The 23,126-nt window shown below is 37.9% G+C and overlaps 1 protein-coding gene across 3 annotated transcripts; it reads right to left on the minus strand.

The window, feature by feature from the left end:
* LOC122076695 lies at positions 1-22,973 on the minus strand. 3 transcript variants are annotated; one of them, XM_042642146.1, is made up of 6 exons: positions 22,765-22,973; positions 5,786-7,887; positions 2,963-3,083; positions 1,776-1,835; positions 589-1,624; positions 1-330 (listed from the first exon to the last, which is right to left on the minus strand). In XM_042642146.1, the coding sequence occupies exons 2-6, from the start codon at positions 7,495-7,497 to the stop codon at positions 230-232; spliced, it is 3,030 nt and encodes a 1,009-aa protein (XP_042498080.1). In that variant the 5' UTR covers positions 7,498-7,887; positions 22,765-22,973; the 3' UTR covers positions 1-229. The 3 variants fall into 3 exon arrangements, with proteins under 3 accessions (XP_042498080.1, XP_042498078.1, XP_042498079.1); XM_042642144.1 differs by lacking the exon at positions 1-330 and adding an exon at positions 8,016-8,135 and having other exon boundaries at positions 372-1,624; XM_042642145.1 differs by lacking the exons at positions 1-330; positions 22,765-22,973 and adding exons at positions 8,016-8,135; positions 8,308-8,512 and having other exon boundaries at positions 372-1,624.
* Between the last annotated feature and the right edge of the window lie 153 nt (positions 22,974-23,126).

Here is a 23,126-nt window from a genome sequence, read left to right on the forward strand (position 1 = left end):
TACACAAAAGAAGTACTCTTACTAGGTTTCAGAGTTCAGACTAAGATTAAAAAAAGAAAATTTGAAACATTTACTATTAGACATTAAAAAAAAGAAAAAAAAAAAGGCTCTGCTTTTAAGAACCTCTAAGAACTAAGATACATTACAAGGCACATTATCTATTAAATTACAGAACTACAGAACTGCACATCTTGAGATGGCTCAAAAGCTGGGATTTACATCAGAGATTTCAAAATCCTCTACTCCTAGATGTATCCTGTCTTCTTTCCATGTGTTGCATGGCTCCAAAGCCCGGGGTCCTGTAAAACTGCCCTTCGTTGGGCTGATCACCATAAAGACATGGCAAAAAAAAAAAAAAAAAAAAGCTCTGCTTTTAAGAACCTCTAAGAACTAAGATACATTACAAGGCACATTATCTATTAAATTACAGAACTACAGAACTGCACATCTTGAGATGGCTCAAAAGCTGGGATTTACATCAGAGATTTCAAAATCCTCTACTCCTAGATGTATCCTGTCTTCTTTCCATGTGTTGCATGGCTCCAAAGCCCGGGGTCCTGTAAAACTGCCCTTCGTTGGGCTGATCACCATAAAGACATGGCTGCATTGACCCACTTGCCCGTACAGGAAGGCCATGTGAAGTAGTAGGGGGGTGTGGCCACCATGATCCTTGCTGCTGCCAAGAAGGGGCTACAGTTTGATGGCCTTGCATTGGCATCATATTCAATGGGGGTGGAGGTGGCTGCAATGGCATCGGATGTTGTTGGGGTACTAACGGCCCTAAGGGCTGAGACAGATGCCGAGGCAGCTGTTGAGATGACATTGAAACCAAACGCTGCTGTGGGTGTTGGTTTACAGCGTGAAGAGTTGGCTGCTGAAAGCCATGGACTATAGATGCAGGAGGGGGAGGTAGCTGCTGTGTGGGGGGATGTGGCTGCCACTCTGGGATGTCATCATCATCGTTCCAGGGCTGAACCTCAACCCCAATTCCCCTACTTTGCTGCCAATTCACTGTACTTGCAGTCTTTAAGCCCTGCCCATACTTGGATACTAGATCTCTCATTTGCTCGACCGGATGAAATGATTGTGGTCGAACAGGTTTATGTAAAGAAGTCATACTCATACCCAGCCCCTGAGAGGGATTTGGGCCAGGAAACTGCAACACTCTAGGATTTGGGGGTTTAACAAAATCAAATTCCGGCAAGTCATCCTCATCCCTGGCAGCTGCTGGCCCAAATCCAGGAGGAACATCATCAATGGGTTCATCGTCAACTGGTGGTTCAGGATTGGTGGGAGGGGAACCCAGAGGGGGTAGTGGTTTAGACATTACATTGACATTAGAATCCTTCACTTGGTGCCTCCTTAAAGATTGTTGCTTTTTCAAGTTGTGTTTATGGTACGAGGAAGAGTTGGGTGAATTTGTGGAAGTTTCAAGAGCCTTTCTCCATACAACAACGCCAATGAGGCCATTATCTGCAGAATTAAGTGTTTCTGTATGGTCCTTTGATAGGTGCTTTCCAAGCATTGCGACAAATCTTGAGTGAGGTGGGCAGAAATATAGTTCCACACCAGAAACAGGCTCAGCAAACCCTACTCTCTCATCCACAACATACGAATCCGCCACCTGTAGAGGAATGGAATTTCAGGTCAAAAAATGAAATGCAAAAGGTGATGCGGGGAAAGAAGGGGCAGGTTAAAGGAAAGGGGGAGAAGAACAAAGAAAAAGAACACAAAACACACACACACACACACACACACACACACAAAGGCATCACCTCGCAAAGGTTCTTGCGTCCACTATCTGGGGACCCCTCCTTCCAGGAAAATTGAACAACCTGCAGAGGATCAAATTATGAATTCATGTCCCTAAGAATACATTTAGAGACATCAAGCAACAATAGGATGAACATACATGGATAATTAACTATGGAAGTCCAACTAATGGAAAAAGTTCATATTCTATTTCCTTCTCAACAATTATACAAGATTCTGCTAGCATCATGCATCATTAATTGCTCTTTAGTAAATTCCGACCCTCACATCAGGGGCTGGGATGAACCAATTGGATTAGGTTAGTCTAAGGAAGTATGTCCACTGTGACTGGTTGTATAAGCAGCACCTCATTAGAAGGCACTGGATGTTTTGCACGGGCAAGAGGCTAGGATGTCAGTTTTTCCCCTTTCTTCTTTTTCCAGTGAGGAGAGAATATTTTACTGTACATTTAAGGAGATTAAACTCAGCTAGCATCATGCATCATTAATTGCTCTTTATAAATTCCGACCCTCACATCAGGGGCTGAGATGAACCAATTGGATTAGGTTAGTCAAAGGAAGTATGTCCACTGTGACTGGTTGTATAAGCAGCACCTCATTAGAAGGCACTGGATGTTTTGCACGGGCAAGAGGCTAGGATGTCAGTTTTTCCCCTTTCTTCTTTTTCCAGTGAGGAGAGAATATTTTACTGTACAGTTTAAGGAGATTAAACTCAGCCTGAATCAAAGACTGGCCAATTCTCTATATAGATTTGAAGGTTTTTTTTTTTTTTTTTTGGGGGGGGTGTGGGGGGAGATTGGGGTGTTGTGGCCAATACCTACATAACTGATAAATAAAATTGGATCTTCGGTAATTTATTATCCAATTCCTTTGCTGGAAATGGAACCTTTCATAAAATCCTCTTTCTACCTTTGAAAAATGGTCTACTGTTACAAATAGAAAAAGGAGATAAAAGAAGATTTATTGCCCTAATCAGCAAAACTGCATCAGCTGATAGTTTGTAACTGTTAGATCATTTTATCTTCTTTCCTATAACTCATGCAAGGTCTTTTAAGAAAATTAAACCAGAGCAGATTCAAAACACAAAAGCAAATCGTTTCAAGGCATATATGTAAGTACTGGTATGATGACAGGATCCTTACTACACCAGAAGCAGACAAGATTAAATGGGAGAGAATTGAAAATGCTACCATGATTGCTCGACTTCGGGCCATACGAAGCTCTTGGAGGAACTTCTCAAATGCATCTAGTCTAACTCTTCCTTTAATCTCAAGAAGACTAGGCCACTCCTTTGTAGACGTTTTTTCACCACTGTAACAAAAAACAAATCAGCAATCTTAAAAAAGAATAAAGGGTATTACACATGTTACTTACTCAATACATAGAATTCAACAAGATTCAGCCCACCTTATCTAAAAAGACAGTAACCAAAGATTGCTATTTATGGATTAATCACGACTATAATCAATTAATCTAAGTGGAGATCACAATATTGTTTCCTTGCTCTTTGTATTATTTTGATTTAGTTCACAAGCATTAGTTTTTCTGTATGAGCAATAATATCTGGAGAAAAAAAAATTGAAAAACTTAATATGCATGAAATTAACTAGCAATAAAATTTCAGACATGTGAACATGAAAATGGCAGCTCAAAAAAAAAAAAAAAATCCCCAAAATGGATGCAAAGCCCTTCCAAAACATCTGCAACATTAATTATCATGAAGTTGTTTCAAGAAAAGCGAACATAGTGCAAAACCAGCATTTGTGAGTGGAAATAAGTTTCCAAGTAACTAATACTGGACCATCCAAAACTACAAATGTATTTTCTAACATTCTATATTAAGGTTTCCACCAAATGCATTAATTACCCAATATACCCTTCCCACTCTTGCCAACCATCGACAACAGTTTATTAAGGTTTCCACTGAATACATACAAGACATTACTCTCATGAAAAACTTAATTAACCAATTCCAGCATGACAGGAAAGGCTTTTCTGCACATTTTCATTTTCGCATAAAATGCATGTCTGCTATGAGAGATTTATTTTAAAAAAAATGCAAGTTGTTCCTTCCCTAGTTCCCTTTCACAAATGATTGAGGAAAACATCATCTCCTCCTAAGTTTTTAACTTGCAAATTCTTTTAGTACTAAACAAACACTTCAGTATAGGAGCTGCATCCATGTGACCCAAAACTGAACTACCTATCATGATAAGCTATATAACCAAGGTTTGAAGTTTCAGATTTCGACCCCAAAATATTTCGGTGAAATTTTGGTCCATTTCGACTATGCAATTTGGATAGCCATTTTGTTTTTGGTTGGAACCAAAATATTTCACGAAATTTCAGTCATTTCAACCGAAATTTCAAACCATGACTATAACTACCACAAACATTGTATGTAAGCAAATAGAGATCTCTTCATGTATACTTCTTTTGTAAAGAATGCTATGAGAACGTATCTTCTCTCTATCCAGCAATGAGCTCATTAGTCCCTGATATCTGCATCATCTGGTTTGTGTAGCTTGGCCAGGGAATGCATCTAGCATGAAAAGAGAAGTTCTTTAAAGAACTTCCAATGGCCCCCATTCATGGGGTGGATGGAAGAAGCAGATTAGATGAATTCTACAAAATTTAAAAAAATATAATAATTTTATTCCAGCCTCTAGATACTTCAGCTATTGGACAGATCCTCATTGATGGAGTCAATCTTCAAAGCGCCAAGGAGATTAGTGAGATTATTTTTGTCATGGAATTGCTTTTATACTCTTATCATATAGATCTTTGGTAAAGTTTCTCTTTCTCATATGAATGCCTTTCCCTTTCATAGATTTCTTTTAAAACTGTGAAGCTTTCATGGTGATGCAGTCATTCAATGCATTAGTGCTAGGGCGATCATAATTGTACAAAAAAAAGCATCAAATGCATAAGGCTCCCGCTACCGCAGGGTTTGGAAGGGGCAAATGTATGCAGTCTTACCCCCTGCTTCGCGGCAGAGGCTATTTCCAAGTTTTGAACCCAGAACCAACAGGATGCAAAAGGGAAACTTAACTGTTGCACCAAGGCTGGCCCACTGCAATCATAGTTGTATAATAAATAGTAACTGTGAAACAAATAGATTCAAATTTGAAAAAAAAAATTACAAAACAGAAAGTAATGACACATGCTAGTTGCAGATGGATGTTCTATGGACCGAACTTAAAAACTGCACAAACTAAGCACAATGACAATTTCAACAAACAAATATAGAAATATTCAGTGAGAACCTCTAATTTGAGATCAGACCTAAGTGTGTTTGGTTGGCACTTCAGAAGAACATGAACAGTAGAAAACAGTAAACAAAAAGATTTCTGCCCGACAATAAGAAACTAAGGCCCTGCATGATAACACTTCTGTTTCTGGTCCATGTTCCTATTCCAGAAATAACTATTTGTATTTCTGTTTCTGCACCAAATTTTTGGACAAAAAAAAGGGGGTGTTTGCTAATGTATAGTAATTTATATTTCTGGGCCAGAAAAGAAACAGAAACACCTTTGTTATGCACAGAAATCTGTGTTTCTGGAACTTCTATAAATTTTCAAAACCACCATTGAATACCCATATATTTGGTGGTGGTGGCAGTGCTTGCAGTAGTGGAGGTCCTGGAGGACATGGTTGTGGTGGTGGTCACTGCATTGGAGGTGGTGTTTTATTTTGACCATGAAATTACTGCCCCCCAAAACCCCCCCACCTCATCTATCCCTTTTGTTTCTGGGACAGAGAAGTTCCAAATTAAAGCTTTTGTTTCTCTATTTCTCAGCAACTTTTTGTAACTAGTTCATTCCCAGGAACAAAAAAAAATGAACCGCAGTAACAAACATATTTCTATTCTTTCCTTTTTTGTTCACAAGGAAAAAAAAAACAACTAAAACACTAAAAATCCATGTAATGAAACCTGAAATTTCTGAGTTCTTCAACTATCAACAGAAAAGCAACTTGAGCAGTGATAATATTAAAATGGAAAAGATACACACCTTCTGAAAATGCCACTGACTGTCACCGTGACTGAATTCAACTGAAGTACACCTTCCCATACATATTCAACCTTAGACGTATCACCACCAGGAGAAGTCTTTGAGACTGGAAGAAAGTTATTAGATTTTATGTTACTACCAGTCCTTGTGTACTTGGGCTCTTTTTTTGTCTCATTTCGCTTTATGTTACTCTCGGTCCTTGTGTACTTGACCCGATTTTTATCAAATTTATTCAGGGAAGTTTCTACGAGATCTACTGAACCAATATTCGAGGAATCCAGCTTGGAGTCAACATCAGAGGTATTCTTCTCATCTGAGGTAGGTGTAGCCTGTGCAGCATCCACAGGTAAGTTTTCAAAGGGTGGCTCTGAGTCCAGAGACTCCATGAACTCATCTAAAGAAACGATTGGAGGAAGGAATTCTGTATCTTTCAACTCTTCCATCATAAGCCCTTGCATTGGATCAGCCCCATCATGTGAAAGGGTAGTTATGCCATTTTGGAGATTATGGTCTTCAGATATATTCTTGTCATGTCCATCAGCTGCTTCGGATGTTTCAGTTTTGACACCTTCAGATTGAAGTTGAGCAACTTCCTCATCAGTTTTGGATTTAATTTGAGTAAGTAAACTTGCTCCTACAGAAACCTCCACTGAAACACTATCATCATGTTCAACTTCTACTTGAAACTCGCCTTTGTGTGTTTTTTTAACCAAACGTCTGATATCAACTTCTGAATCTGGCAAAACTACCATCTGTGCAAACTCCTCTGCTTTCGCCAATCTCCACTGAGAGAGCTCCTCTGAAGCAAGTTCTTCAGCAGTCATAGAACAGAGACGTTCAGGGGAAATTTCTCCAGATATAACCCTTTCCCTTAGTTCTGGGTTACTACGATCTTTCAAATTGAATAAAAGGGACCTTCCCTTCTCCTTGTACTTCTTATTGACACCTCCAAACAATTTGAAGAGTTCAGCTTCAATTTTAAACGCCAAAGTTTCTGGAGAAAGAGGCTTCAGCTCACCGCTATCCATGCATACTTCTTCATCTACCAATTTGGGTCTTTTGGCTGATTGACCTTCCATTGTTTCGGCAGGCTCTGCATCAAGATCTGTTGCCCAGCAGAGTCCATTTCCCTGCAAAAGCTCATCTTTGATTAGGAAGCTGTTGCTGAATGCTATATCTTCTTCTGGTACAATATTCTTTAATTGGAATTCTTGCCCATCAAATTTCCACGTTTTAGAAGCATCTTCTATATTATCACCAGAGAAAGACTCATGAGGAGAACTTTGGTCATTGGTATGCTTTTGAACAGACTGATGATCCTTGGAGGACAAGGTCTCCGGATGCCCTTCAGGTGAACGCGACAAAGCAACATCTACATTTGCAGGAGCAACTTCAGCCAGTTGAGGGACCTCATGAAGCTGCTTTGGAGCACTTGCAGCCTCACTCTCAGAACTTTTCCCCATAGTTGCCACCTTGCCTTGTTGCTGAGAAACCATTTCCAATGAAGCAGCTAATGATTCTCTCAGCTTAGACCTGACAGATTCAAAGGACTCTGTTTGGCTCTTTGGAGATGGCTCCATCTGTGCAGTTCGCTTCTTCGACATTCCCAATTGCTGTGATCCTGGTTTACTAGACAAAGATTCCACCTGTATACTTCGATTATTTGGTAGTGATAGTTGCTGTAATCCTGCTTTACTGGACACAGATTCCATCTTTACAGTTCACTTGTTTTGTGCTGAAAAATGCTGCAACCCTGAATTATAGGATAAGGGATCTACACATGCTATCCCCTTGTTAGGTACTAACAGGTACTGTGAGCCAACATCAATTCCATTTTCCCCATTAGTTTGCCAGGTATTGGCAATGGCTGAGAGTCTGTGACTGCAAATTACAGAACAAGGGTTCCAACAGTGCCAATCTGCTTGTTTGGCATTGACAACTGCTGTAATCCTAGATTGTTGGATATGGTGAAAACAACCCTGAAACGGAAGTACATAGCTGCACTAATCAGTGAGCAGTTCAGCATTTAGCATGGCTCCCAAGTACCACAACAACAGTAGTTAGTGTTTTCTTCTCTCGACTTGAACAAAGACTTCAAAGACCTGTCAGCAAAAGATTCCATAAAATCTTTTAAAACATTATGACAAGGAAACTATCATTTCTAAAAGACAAATGTACAAAATACATCAGCTTATCAGAGACATTTACGGACTAGAAAATGCAACATCACCTCGAAAAGACACAGTTTGTAATGAAAGAACGGGCAGATACACAATACCAGACTGAACACAACTGAATCCCTCAGATTGCTGGCCTATTTTATTCACTAGCCATCAGATATACCAGAGATCTGTGTCAAATAACAACCCAATTTCTTTACATTCCAACAATCTCCTTCAGAAATATCTAAGAAATATATTGTAATTTATTTCCACATGATTTCCATGTATATCAACTTGTCTAACTACATTTACCCTGGTGGTCATTTTTATGAACAAAATTGACTCGTAAATATTACTCACAGAAGTAGACTACATGTTGGTAGGATTCACAGCTAAGTTCTAGTAGTATCTAACAATGACAAATGTTCGTCCAGAAGTAATGAAAACACCACATCTTTCCAGAAGCATCATTAAACTGCGCATCATCACTCTGAAACCCAGCGTAAGAAAAAATTGCTGATTAAAACAACTGACACAAGACAATGTGATAACAAACAGACACAAGAGAAGGATGTAGAAACTTCCGTCATAATTAGCAAACAGAGACAAGAGTAGGATGTAGCAAACTTTTGTAGATGCATTTCTTTCAACATATGCAGTAACACAAAATGTATTAAGTACCACCCATCTAGATTAAAACCATACTGTCAAGCGTCCAAGCGGTTTTCTGGGGGGGAGGTGCTCTGCCTTATGTTAATAAGGCAGGTGCCTTGGGACCCTGGGCGTCGCCTAGAACGCCTAGATCCCTGGTGGTATTTTTTTTAACTAATATTAATATGATGCTTTTTATAAGGCTTTTATTGGATAGTATATATAGTTTCAATACATTGTGATGTATAGAATAATTAATGTGTGTAAATACATAAATTGATAAATATTTTTTAGCATTTGGATTGGATTGCATACATTATTAAGATATACTGGACATACACTTCATCATAATTCATGTGTATTAAAAAAAAAAAAAACACACTAACATAAGGAAAGGAGATCGAAGAAGAAATGTTTAGAAGAAGAGAACTAGAAGGAGCTTGATGCCGACGCCATTGTTGATGTCACTAACAGGTAACTTCTTCTTTTTCCCTCTGTTTTTGTTCTTCTTCCTCTTCTTCTCCACTCTTCCCACCCTCTTTTTTCTCTTTTTCCCTTCCTCCTCAGTTCTCCCCAACACCCCCCTATTTTTTCCCCTCATCATCTTCTTTCTTTCTCCCACCCCCTCTCTCTTTTGTATTCCTTCCCTCTCTCCTCTCCTCTTCTCAGTTCTTCCCATCCCCACCTCCTTCTTTCCCTTACTCTTCTTCTACACTGTTTTTTCCACCCCATTTATTTTCCTTTTCCCTTCCTCCTCCTCCCCTTCTTCTGGTCAATTGCTTTCTTCTTCTAGTTCTGAATTTGAAAGCTAACAGGTGCTCTCTCTTCAACGCTTCCTTCTATTATTTTTTCTTCTATCTCTGATTTCTTATACTCTCTCTGCTTCTCCTACTCATCAAATCAAATTAGTATTCAGTTTGTATCCCGCTGAATATAGTTTCTGGTATACAATCCGAGATTCAGAGTTCTACTTGAATTGAATCCGAACCATAGTTGTCAAGGCGGGCGCCTTGGACGCCTTGTTGGTGTCACCTTGCATCTGGATGCCCTCCCACACCTTGGGTCGCCTAGATGCCTTGACAACTATGATCTGAACTGCTTCTTATATCTGATCGCAAACTTAGCTATGCGTATTTCAAAAAGTAGTTGAGCGCTAATTTGTTTAAGTGTTAATTTCAAGTATTTGTTTTTTCTTCAAACTCTGTTTGTCACTTGTCAGCTCTGACTTATGATGGATTATGGTTTCTAGTGGAAGAGGTTCTTGATTCATTGTTGATTGTTCAATTTATTTAATTGATTTTTTTATGAATGTCCAAATTAATGGCAAATAGTTTATTTGATAGGGTTTTAATTTATTTATAGTGTCTCTCTCATAGTTTGTAGTCGGTGACTATTCTTGGTGTGCCTTAAATGTTAACTCTTGATGCATAGCATATAGGAGATTTATAGCATTGCTATACTAGATATAATGGATGCATAAGAAAAACTATAACAAAATCCTAGGGCGCCCACCTAGGTGGGGCGCCTTGTTGCCTAAACGCTTAGATGGGCCCTCCAATGCCTTGGTCGCCTTGTCTATTCGACAACTATGATTAAAACACTAATCTTCATAAGGTTGGTAGTCTGCTGATCCCAAAAAATACACTCACGAGAGAGAGAGAGAGAGGGAGAATCTGTTAAACATAGCATTCTCAAACACATTCACGTCTTGAAATGTAACCTCCTCTTGTTTCTCCAGGAGAGAAGGAACATGCCACTCAGTCCTAATATAAAATCTTCAGTGCAAAAGGCTATTGTATTGAAGCCTAGTGTGCCTCAATAGTAAGAAGTCAGATTTGCATCAACACATGAAATCCATGAATTGGCCTCAATTGGCCTCCTGCATCCTTTGAAAAGAGAGGAGTCATGTTATAAGGTTTTCATTGGTTACACTGGTTTTCCCCCATAGCTCACTTACAAGCACCGGGGCAAGGTCAGCAACAGAAAGATTTCACACAGTACAGCACCGACTTTGATGACATCTCCTTGTGAAGGGGAAAAGGAATTTCATAACATAGATACTGATCGATCATACACCACCAACCTCACTATATATACAATCCCCTATAATATATTCTTAATCATTCATATTGGAAGTTGACTCCTAAATTGTGACAATTCTCAGGCTACCCTATATATCTGTAGGCGTTCAGTCTATGTTTCCTGCACACTTCATGCAAGCGATGACTGCAAGAAACAGAAAAGCTATGCGGTCAACTACTTATGCCTTGTCCAGGTAACATAGAACTCAGTAGCTATCATTATCAACTCATTGTAAAGCAGATGATAGTTTGAACTCAAAGTTTTATGTGAACATATCCTTTACAAGTGCCAGTAGTTCAAAAGAACCACCCTCCATGTTTCGATTATCCAAGAGAAAATTCCAAGAATTTTGGACCATTAGTCATTAAATCTTGATAAAATTATCAAAACTTTAAGGAGCTCTCAATAGAAAACAGAAAACATGTCAATCTCATGGACTCAACTGCACCTGCAATCAGTCCTTTCTTTTTCTTGTTTCATATAGAAAAGGAACGGAGGAATACTTCTTTTGATAAAGTTTTTTCTACTATTTTTATTAAAAGGTATTTTTTATCATAGTTGTCAAGGCGTCGCCTAGACAACGACTAGGTGTCGCCAGCAACGACTAGGCGTCCAGGCGGTTTTCCTGGGGCCTAGGCAACAGTCGCCTTATTGCATTGCATGCCGCCTTGTGTTTTGACACTTATTTATGTCAAATATCATTTTAGTAAATGCTTTTTATATTTGTTATTTCATTTACTTAAGATATTATTCATAAATAAGCAAATACCCCCTATTTGAATCTAATAAAAATAGTTTAAAAATCAAATTCCAAAAGGATAAAAAGTCAACCACCTAATCTAAGAAGAAAAACTGGATTTTGGTTATAGGGGCGATTTTTAACTTTTAAATGCTGGAGTTTTTTTCAATTATGAAAATTTTATAAATTCTATCATGTTAAAACATTGCTAAAAACCAAAAGTCCGGTAAAATAATTTTTTATTTTGATATCCATAAAATTATTTTCATTCAGGCGATTTTAACAGCATTCGCGTACTTAAATATAAGTTTGACCGGAACATAACTTTGTCATTACAACTCAGATTTAAGTAATCTTAGACTTGTTAGAAAGCTAGTTTTATATTATAACTGATACAAAAAGTCTCATGTAAAAATAATATCATTTGACCAGTCAAACTTATTATAGAACTAGAGCATTTCTCTAAATTTTTTTTTTTATAACTTAATATGACTTAATGTTAATTCTTTATGATTTAATATGGCTAAATGTTGATTTTTAATGACTTGATGTTGCTTAATCTTGATTTTTTATGATACAACGTATATATAGCTTACTAAATAATGTTAGAAAATAGGAAAAATAAAAAATAACAATTGGTCGCCTTGTTCGCCTCAAGGCGTGCGCCTTCTCGCTTAAGCGCTTAGACAACCCTCCACCGCCTTGGTTCGCCTTGGCGCCGTGACAACTATGTTTTTGATGAACTACATTTTTTAAGAAGTGGCATAACCAAATATTCAAGCTAGCTTTAAATGTTGGATCTATCATTACCATTCAAAATCAAATGATGGAAATAAAAACAAAGGCTCGATAAAGAAGAGAAGAACTGGGAGTGAGAGAGAGAGAGTGATGCGATCCTATGTTTTAAAATGCTTAATATGGAATGCTATGGACCCACTAGAAATGAACAAATTCAAATATAAGAAGCAGTGGCAATTCAGTAAATATATTTAGCAATTGTGGATCTTTTGGACGAGAATGACACAAAGGGAATTAAAATTGAAGAATAGAGATGAATCTGGAATTTAAACAGAAGTGGGGTTTAAACAAAGCAAAAGTCAAAAGAGGGGGCTTTATATATAAATAAGCAAAAATCTATTACCAAACATAAAGAAAGAAGTCATCCTCTTCCTTACAATCACCCACACAACCAGAAGTAGACCTGATTTGTTTTCGAGTGAAGAATCTCCTTTAATATAGCACCAATTGACTCGAGATTTCAGGACAAAGTGGATCACCAGTAGGACTCTTAATCCAACTGATAAACACCCCAACCAGCAGCCAAAATTAAACTAAGAATTCTCTGTAATCTATCCTGGTAGAAGTTCCCAAATTTGGTCTGAACTTGGGTATAGAGCTCAAGGCATGTGCAAGGTCTTAACTCCAAACTCAGATACGGATTCAACTACCAAGATTTCAGTTCAAAAAGATTTTGATGCAGATTAATGACCAAAATAGGCTTGTTTTATTAGGAATAAGCCTAGGGTTGGATTGTATATGTGTTGGGCCTTCAGTCCATGTGGTTTGGAGTGTATTGGGCCACTTTTATTGGTCTAAAAGAAGGGCTCTAAGAATGAGTACGGGACTACTAGTTAGTTTCCTTTTTAGTTGGGCTTTAATGGGGTTAATTAGTTTCTAATTTCAGTACCTAGTTAGTCATAAATTAGTTTCTAATTCCAGTTGTTTTATTTCCTAATTTACTTTTCCAGATTTAGTAACTAGATGTTAGTAATTTTTATTTCAGTTTTTTAGTAACTTTGAAGTTACTCAATTATAATCCCCCCCCGGCAATCATTATTATAAATAAAGGGGAGGGCGGGCTCCCATCAAGCCCCACGATTTGATTAATGAAAAAAAAAAAAAACTTGTTTGCTGGTTGCTGCTATGCATCTAGCTGGGTAGACTGTGTGTTTGATCACAGTGGAAGGGAGTGGTGTTTGATCCATTCGACTCCTTGCGGTGGGAAGCCCGGGATGATCTGCTACAAGTGTTAATGCAGGAGTAGATTACAAGAAACTACCCCAGCAATTTATAATCCCAAAAAATACCAATAGGACCAGAAAACAAATAAATAATACCATCAAATAAACCCCTAAAGATACAATACTCATATAGGAGCAAAATCAGCCCAAAACACAACCCGATAGGAGAGAGAAATACCTACTATAAAGCTGGAGAGAGAGAGAGAGGTGTGGCCAGGTCTGTAGGAGTCCGATTGAGATGCACTCTTGGGCGTAGATAGTCCCTAGGGAGGGTACAAAAACCCCCAAAGTTGAGAGGATTCTGACAGCTGGTTGTGAAGTTACAAGCTTTCTTGATTTTGTGACCAAGGAGAAATAATCGCAGGCTTCAGGAGAGAGAATCAAATCTGGTTTGTAACTTGGACAGATCTGAGTTTTTGAATACTCACAACAGTCGTATACTTCAACAGCAGTAACTTTAGGTTAAAATAGAAAGCTTTAAACAAGAAGAAACAAAGGGAAAAGTGGGGGAGGAGCGGCTGTCTCGGCCCGGGCTTCTCACCCACAGCTATCCCGGCTATTCTAAGCAATTGACTGCAATTATTCTTTATTCAAATATGAAATTATGAATACATAGGCTCCTCTATTTATAGAGGGCAGAATAGCAATCAAACTACTATTAGGAGCTAATTCCCCAATAGGACTAGACACTCCTACTTCAACTAGGAGCTAGTTTCCCAATAGGACTAGACACTCCTACTACAACTGGGAATTCAAAATTGGAATAGGAATAATAAACCTATGTGGAAAACAAATAGAGTCCTAAGGCAATTTGGACTCGACATACCACTTACTCAACTCGATAGGCCCAATGGCCCACTAATTAATTAAAAACAACTACTAATTATTACCCTAGCCGATGGGCCCAATTGGCCCTTATTTGTACTTAGCCACTCAGGTGGACCAAGTAGGGGTTCGGCTAGCTTCTTGACTGGACCCTAGCCACTTAGGTGGACTAAGGCTGGACCCTTCTTCCTCTCATATTTTCTTCCATAATGTGGATCTACATCAAGTGTTCTCTTCTTCTTCAAGCCATTTTCTTTTCTTCTTACTATATTGTTCTTCAACCATCTCAAATAAGAGATCTGGTCTCCTCTTAATTCTGGTTTTGAAATCTCCAGATTTCTTCTACACCAACCCTCACTGTTCAAGCCAACCAGCCACCTAATGGCCTTACTAATTTGGTCGAGTGTTACCCCTGTTGAATGGATGGTTCGACCCTGTTTTGGAGTCCATCAAACCAGAGGATAGTGAGTGATAGGAATTCTCCCTATTCTGGTCGACTGTATTGAGTTGAAGTTTCTGCCCAGAATTTTGGTTCGACTGTTCTGATTGTTGGTGCATTATTTGATCTCTGTTTTCCTATAATTCTGTCCCTGATTTCCTGGTTATTATTCAGCTACTGAATTGCTGAATTATTGAGATCGACAGGGCTGATCCTTGTTTATCTATTTCAGTCTTGTTAGTATTCGAGCTCAAACAAGTTTTTGCCGGGATTCTCTTGTCCTTGGCAAAGGCGCCAAAAACTTGTTTGAGATTCAAAAGTAACCGCAAGCGTACGGATCAATGCAACTAGCAGGTCGAATACAAAGGAGAGCAACCACTTTATTTTAGGCTTCTTCTAGTAATGTGAAAGTGCACAGATTAATTATGGCGCTCTACTTCTAACTACCGCCCTAAACAAATGCATCTAAAAACGTCTTAACCAATACATCTAGGAAATTTGGAATTGTAATTGAAATTAAAAACCTAACTATTCGTCATCTAGGAATTTAAACACTCAAACCACATAAATAAAAAGTAAAAGAAAAGTGTTGAAATGAAATAAATAAAATAAAAAGGGGAATAAAGCTAGAAAGAGGCACACAAGTAGGTATCTCTACTTAGCTCGAGGGATACACCATAAATAATACGAGCTTCCCTACTTGATCAGAGAGTACGCCTACAAGGGCTTTTCTACTTAGCTTTAGGAGAAGGGATGCAATATAAATAAGAAAAGTAAAACGATGGTTCCATAGCTAAAGAGGGGCAAAGCCAACATATGCATCTAGCCAAGGACCTTGGGGGAAAGGAAAAGCATCAAAGTAAAAATTGAAAATTAAAATCCTAAATTAAGAATGAATGGGTAGTAAAAAGAGGGAATGAGAAGGGGGGTGAGAAGACTTATGAAGGAGCCTACCTACTTGAACTTGAAAACTTGGTTGAGATTTGAAATACTACTAGCCCTAAAAACCAAATCTGGAATAAACCAACTCTGAAATTGTTAGGCCTGGAGAAAACAAATCTTGAAGAAAAACTTGCACTCAAATAGAGATGCTTCAAAGCTTGGTTCTTGTCACCTAGATCTAAGCCTTGAACTAGAGAATTAAAATTATTACAACTTTGAATAACTTGAATAAAATAAACAAACAAAAGTAAAAGACATAGCATTCATTAAAAAAAAACCAATTACAAAAGTGCTTAAAGAAAAAACTAAAAACTAGAGCTAAAGAGAGAGCATAACAAAAACTAGAGAAAAAATAGCAAGAGAAGGACTAGAGAACAAGAGAGGGATGCCCTAAGTGGCTTGGTTGACTCCCTTTTTATAGGGAATAGGGGTGAAAAGAGATAAAATAGGATTTAGGGGAGAGGAGAGAGAAGAGGACGGTCCAAGGGTGGTCTTCTAGGATCGTGTGATGAGGTGGAAATAGGAAAGAAGAGAAAAAAATGAGAGAATGGAGATAGGAGAGAGAGTCCAACGATTTGGGTGATTTGGTGGAGGGAGGAGAGGAGAAAAAGCAGAGAAAACAGGGGAGAAAATGATTTAATTGGTGGGTTTCCTATTTAGTTTGGATTGAGAGATAAAATAGGAAAGATTCTCTTTTTTTTATTTTTTCTTTTCTTCAAACTTGCGCACAACCCTATTTGGCCGAATTTCCTTCCTTGTTTTGACCGATTTTGACAATCTTCTAATTGATTTGGAATTTTCGTCTATGCCCCTTGTCTTTAAGTGGAAATTAGGAGAGAGAAAATCTTCACAAAATCTCCAAAAAGATAGGAGAGAGAAAATCTAAATCGCACAAGGGGGAGAACCGAGATGCAGGCCCAGCACTTCTGCAGTTGTCCTAGGGTAATATTCTAGATGCCAACAAAGATGGAGGGACCCACATGGGGCGTTGCTCTCTCTCCTCCCCTTGTGCGATTTAGATTTTCTCTCCTATCTTTTTGGAGATTTTGTGAAGATTTTCTCTCTCATAATTTCCACTTAAAGACAAGGGGCATAAACGAAAATTCCAAATCAATTAGAAGATTGTCTAAATCGGTCAAAGCAAGGAAGGAAATTCCGCCACGTAGGGTTGTGCGCCAATTTGAAGAAAAGAAAAAAGAAAAAAAAAGAGAATTTTTCCTATTTTATCTCTCAATCCAAACTAAATAGGAAACCCACCAATTAAATCCTTTTCTCCCCTGTTTTCTCTGCTTTTTCTCTTCTCTCCTCCCTCTACCAAATCACCCAAATCGTTGGACTCTCTCCCCTATCTCCATTCTCTCATTTTTTTCTCTTCTTTCCTATTTCCACCTCATCACACGATCCTAGAAGACCACCCTTAGACCGTCCTCTTCTCTCCTCTCTCCTCTCTCCTACTTCCTATTTTATCTCTCTCCCCTATCCCTATTAATACAAATCGTCCAAAGGGGAGGAAGGGCGTTTTCTCTAGTTCTCTCTAGTCCTTTTCTTGTTCTCTTTTTCTCTTTTTCTTCTCTTAGTTAGTTATGCTCTTCCTTTAGTTCTAGCTTTTAGTTTTTACTTTAAACACTTTTGTAATTTGGTTTCATTAAATTAATGCAAAGTTTTTATGGTTATTTTTTTATGTTTTTCAAGTTATTCAAGCTGTAATAATTTTAATTCTCTAGTTCAAGGCTTAGATTTAGGTGACAAGATCCAAGCTTTGGAGTATCTCTATTCAAGTGCAAGTTTTTCTTCAATATTTGTTTTTTCCAGACCTAGCAATTTCAGATTTGGTTTATTCCAGATCTGGTATTTACGGCTGGTAGTATCTCAAATCTATCAAGTTTCCAGTTCAAGGAATGAAGTTCAGGTAAGTAGGCTTCTACATAAGTCTTCTCACCCCCCTCTTATTCCCTCTTCTTACTACCCATTCATTCTTAATTTAGGTTTTTAATTTCAGTTCTACTTTGATGCTTTCCCTTTCCCCCAAGGTCCTTGGCTAGATGCATGTGTTGGCTTTGCCCCTCTCTAGCCATGGAACCATCCTTTTACTTTGATTATTTATATTGCATCCCTTTCCCTAAAGCCAAGTAGAAAAGCCCTTGTAAGAATACTTTTTGGTCATGTAGGGACGCTCGTATTATTTATGGTGCATCCCTCGGGCTAAGTAGAGATACCTACTTGTGTGTCTCTCTCTAACTTTATTCCCCTTTTTATTTTATTTATTTCATTTCAACACTTTTCTTTTACTTTTTATTTGTTGTTTGAGTATTTAAATTCCTAGATGACGAAAGGATTAGGTTTTTAATTTCAATTGCAATTCCAATTTCCCAAGTTGGGTTGGTTAGGACGTTCTTTTAGATGCATTTTGTTTTAAGACGGTAGTTAAAATTAGATCACCATAATTAATCGATACACTTTCGCGTTACTAAAAGAAGCCAAAAATAAAGTGACTGCTCTCCTTGTGTTCGACCCATAGCTACACTGATCTGTACGCTTGCGGTTACTTTTAAATCTCAAACAATTTTTGGCGCCGTTGTCGGGGAACCAAGAGAATTCTTTCGATTCTTGTTAGTTCCCAAAGTAACATAGAAACAGAGCAGCAACCAAAAAATCGAAATAGTTTGCCTAGAATGCAAAATAAAGGGAAGAAGGCTGCAATAACGATCAAGGAATATGAAGGAAGGAAGAGTTTGGCATCATGGGAATTTAAGGGAGACGGAATAATGGTGGGAATAGGGGGCTGATCATACCTGAAACGAGGATATCAAGGGATCAGGAAAGAAGAAATTGACTTGTGCACCCACAGCTCTTGGCACAACACGATAAGTGCTTACATATATAAAAACAATTCAAAATAAAATTAATAAAATAACTCCAATTATAAGATAAAGAAGAGTTCATCCTACACTAAAACTCTTCAAAAAAAATTATACAAGGTGTGGAACTGTTACTAGAGTTTCCCACCTGTACAAGAAACTAATAAATAAACCCAACGTGTAACAGCTTCAGAGAGAGTTTTGAATCAGTTGGGTGAAACAGAAGATTAACAGAATTTTCTCTCCAACATAAACACCATTAAACACTTTATTATTATTATTATTATTATTATTAGTTATTATTATTATTATTATTATTCTAAAAAAGTAGATACAAAGGGTTTCAGCCAAGTGCAACCTGCTCAATGATAGAATAATACGTCTAAACTAAATCTTGTGAGAATTTCTAATCCAATGGTTTCAGCTTCCCAATTTTCATGAATATTAATGATGCAGAACCTGGGTCGTAAAACCCGCTTTGGGATCGTAATGGGCCCACCCAATAACAAGTAGTTCAATTTAAGAACTAGTGGCAATCCCGTAATAAGCAAGAAGGTTCAAGGGGGCTATTGGTGAGTAAAGAGGCAATGAGACATGAAGGGAATTACTATTCATTGATCAAGGACAAACTACGAATAAAATCAAATACAGGCACAAAGCATACTAAAGGGAAAAAGGTCAAGGCAATATGGGAAACACAAGGAATAACATAAAGACCAAAAAATCACGGGTTCGGGACTACCGTCTTCAACCTCAAGACTTTGAGGAGTGAAGGGGAGGAACTAGAATAGGGTGCGATTGAGATGGTTCCTCCCACCCGACTTCAAAACGGAGGGTAACTTGAAGGGGCATGATTGAATCACCAACCTATAACTCTAGCAAGCAACCAAGGAGAACAACAACTATTCCTTTGAATGGAACCTGCAGAAACCAGATCTAACAATAGCGTTGCAGTAGCCTGGGTTGCAGGTATTTGATCCTCACAGCAGAGGGTTCCTTGGAGCTGAAACTCAGATGGCTAAGCGATCCTAAGGTGTAGAACTTTCGATCCAAATTTCAAAGAGAATCGAGAAGGATGGAAGCAAATTGTTTCAATCATATAAATCTGGAAGCATACCCAGAAATAGAGGCGTTATAAGCAAGAGAAAGAATAATAGAAAATAAAGGAAGGAAGAAGGACCACAGAAGAAGAGAAGAAAACGGGGGGGGGGGGGGGGGGGGGGTAAGAACCGCACACAGCTACTCAAACCAAAACTCAACATTCCAATCTATTCAATCTGGCTATTAGCATTGGTTACATGGTATAAATAAAGAAAAATCAAAAGACACCTATTATAACCCTAAAACTGAAACAAAAATAAAACTCTACCACCACTTAGCCTATTCAACGTAAAATGACAACAATATAAATCTAAATAAATTACTAATATCCTACAAAGTTGAAGAAATGGAGATCAACATTAAAATCAATAGGTTTTAAGATAAGTAGAACGAAGATAGAGTATATTATGTGTAACTTTAGTCATACTATGATGGATATCGAAATGGTGAAAATTGAGGGGTCATACTATGATCGATAAAGAAATGGTGAAAATTGAGGGGGGAGAGAGATATCGCAAAGTGAATATTTTAGATATATGGGATCAACCATAAATAAAGAAGGTGATATAGAGGATGATATTTCACAGAAAATTAAAGTGGAATGGATGAAGGGGAGACATGCATCCGGAGTGTTGTGTGACAAATGTATTCCTTTAAAGCTACAAGGAAAATTCTATAGGATTGTCACACGACCGGCTATGATGTACAAGGCAGAATGTTGGGAAGTTAAAAAGTGTCATATAAATAAGCTATGTGTAGCAGAGATGAGGAAGTTGAAATGGATGTGCAATAAAACTAGGAAAGATAAAATAAAGAATGACCATATTAGAGTTGATTTGGAAGTTACCCCAATTCATGATAAGCTTTGAGAAAATCATTTGAGCTGGCATGGCCATGTTCAATGAAGGCCTGGGATGCGCCAATAAGGAGGAGTGATCTTATTCAAATTGAAGGAACTAAAAGAGCTAGAGGCAAACCTAAAATGATCATAGGAGTAGTGAGGAAAGGCAGGCATAGTTTAGGTCTTATCCCAAGTATGACCTTGAAAGTTGAATAGAGAGGATTGGAGGGCAAGGATCCATGTAACCAATCCCATTTAGGTAGCATTTTTTTGAGGAGTTGTTGTTTGCATTCCTTTCTTTTACTATTCTTTCTATCTTTGTACGGATCCATGTAGCTGACCCCATTTAGTTGGAAAATGATGAATTGTTGTTGCTATAATATCCTATTAAACTCTAAAAACCAATTGGATCCAGTGCATCTCCATCTAGATTCCCAAACAAGTTCCAGCCGATCCACAGAAGCGCTCTTGCATCAATTAATCATGTTTTATGTGAATCTCCCAACAAGCAAGAATTTACTAGAAATTGCCTGAATCAACCATGGGTGTCAAGCATCTCCCCAAGAATCTCTTGATAATGATAATCTTCAAGGGGTTACTAAATCATCAGATATTCCTCAAGCTTTCGGCGTTGGAGAGGAAGTTGTTTTTTGTTTGACTGAAAGTTCGCTTCCCCGTGATTTGACAAGTTTCAAAGTGGTTCGAATCCACTGACTTCATTTAAGGAGAGGAGACAAAAATTGAAAAAACGAACCGCAAACTATAGGGCGCGTGCTATAGAAAGACATGTGTCTGTGGAATAGGACGGGCACCTATATCAAACCTGCCCGGCCTTCTCACAGATACCCCCCTCACAACCAATGTGGGCTAGTAGATACAATCCACAATTTCAGTAAATAATAAATTAAGAATCATAGTATCCACATAAACTATCATGTGATTACAGGGTTCCATTTTCACAAATTCATTGAATTCTGATAACTTAATATACCATTAGATGAGGAGAAACATACCAAAATAAGAAAAAGAAAGAAAACCAGATCTGCTAAACATAACTCCTTGTAACGAGAGAACACTGGGTTTATCAACTATGTCCGATATGGTTGAAAACTACATACCAACCCATTCTTGGTTTTTCACTCAATAAGATCAGATGCACTCATTCATGTCCATCAATCAATCACTTGAATGCCCATAAAACGCAAATAAATGATGAGTTACCTTTCATTATAAATAAACTAAAGCAATCAACCGAATAGTTTTATACCTCCAAAAGGCCAAAGTTGCACCATTCAAGTTTTTATTCTGATATGACACTAAACATTTATTCAAAAGACTTACAAATTTCAATCATGCCACTAATTCCTAGTCTCACATGATAAGCAAATCGTGACCTAAACCACCATATTAGGATATTCGATAAACTCATAGCTGCTCTTGAAACTAACCCACTCAGACACTCCAAACAAAATCCAAAAACAAAAACCACAGAGTTTAGATAAACTAATATATCCTCCCACCCAACAGGGGGGGAAAAAAAGCCAAAACTAATGAGTTCCCAATTTTGTGAGATATTAAAATAGAAAAAAAAAAAAAAAAAAAAAAAAAAAACTCCAGATGCAACTACAAAAGAAATCATGGATGACTAGCACATGAAATGCAAGAAGGATGAAGATAATGGACTCCATGACCTCATGTTTGACAGCCAGAATCCATTTTTCAGAAAATATGGACGCCATCCAAAGAAGAAACTCAGTTACTTCGTACGAAGGAATCAGGAGATACAAATTGGCACGGACAACAAAGGGGGAAGGGAGGGAAAAGAAAAGACCCACTTCATATGTTCACTTAGCTGCGCTGGTTTGTTCTAATTAACAAACAAAACAAGAAATCAGTCGTCGATAATCCTTCCAAACAGATTAATCGGAATGAAAAGAAAAAATGCGTCATAAGAATTGGAAAAATTACAGAGTGGAAACCCATTGCAAAACCCTACATCCAACCATCACGCAAGGGAAGAGGAAGGGTACAATATCAAGTCAAACCACCACTGCTACGTAAATATCCTTTACCTTCTCGATGCTCCTATATATGAGTTCATGGCAAGAAAACTAACATGCAATCACAAATACTCAGAAGCAGAAAGACAACTGATTAGAATAAACAGATACAGCTAAATTCACCACAATATCCGAAAAAAGTTCCCGCAACGATGTTTTCAAGGGACAAATTCAAAATTTGGGGCAATAGATAACAGAAACAACATAAAAAAAAATGCAAGAAATCAAAAGGATAAGACACTGTAGAGGAAAACAAACCTCAGAGACAGCAATGGCGGTTAAAGAACAAAGAAGAAACACTTCAAAATAATGGAGTTACGGATATCTTCAAGGAGAAAGAAAGAAGGAGATTCAGATTTCAGGGCCACCGAAACAAAAGCCCTAACTAGTCTGAGAGAGAACGCGACACACGAACTGCCTGTGCTGATGTCTTCTGAGCTGATTTCACTGAAAAAGGAGGTCGGAAGTAGGGCAAGGATTGGATTATATCAGATTCCGTTTTACAGATTTTAGATAAATAACCATTTTAAACGCGGAATTACTGAATTGCCCCTTTGTTCGGATTTTAGAACAACTAAGAAGAATTAAGATCAGTTTGAGACATGGAATCAAGTGTCGGT

The sequence above is a fragment of the Macadamia integrifolia genome, chromosome 4, assembly GCF_013358625.1.
Source record: "Macadamia integrifolia cultivar HAES 741 chromosome 4, SCU_Mint_v3, whole genome shotgun sequence".
NCBI classification, from domain to species: Eukaryota; Viridiplantae; Streptophyta; class Magnoliopsida; order Proteales; family Proteaceae; genus Macadamia; species Macadamia integrifolia.

Coding starts and splice junctions, on each gene's coding strand:
- LOC122076695 (XM_042642146.1), bottom strand. CDS start 7,497: ATGGAATCTGTGTCCAGTAAAGCAGGATTACAGCAACTATCACTACCA. Junction 1,625..1,775: donor GACGCAAGAACCTTTGCGAG/GTGATGCCTTTG, acceptor ATTCCTCTACAG/GTGGCGGATTCGTATGTTGT. Junction 331..588: donor AATGCAGCCATGTCTTTATG/GTGATCAGCCCA, acceptor CATGTCTTTATG/GTGATCAGCCCAACGAAGGG.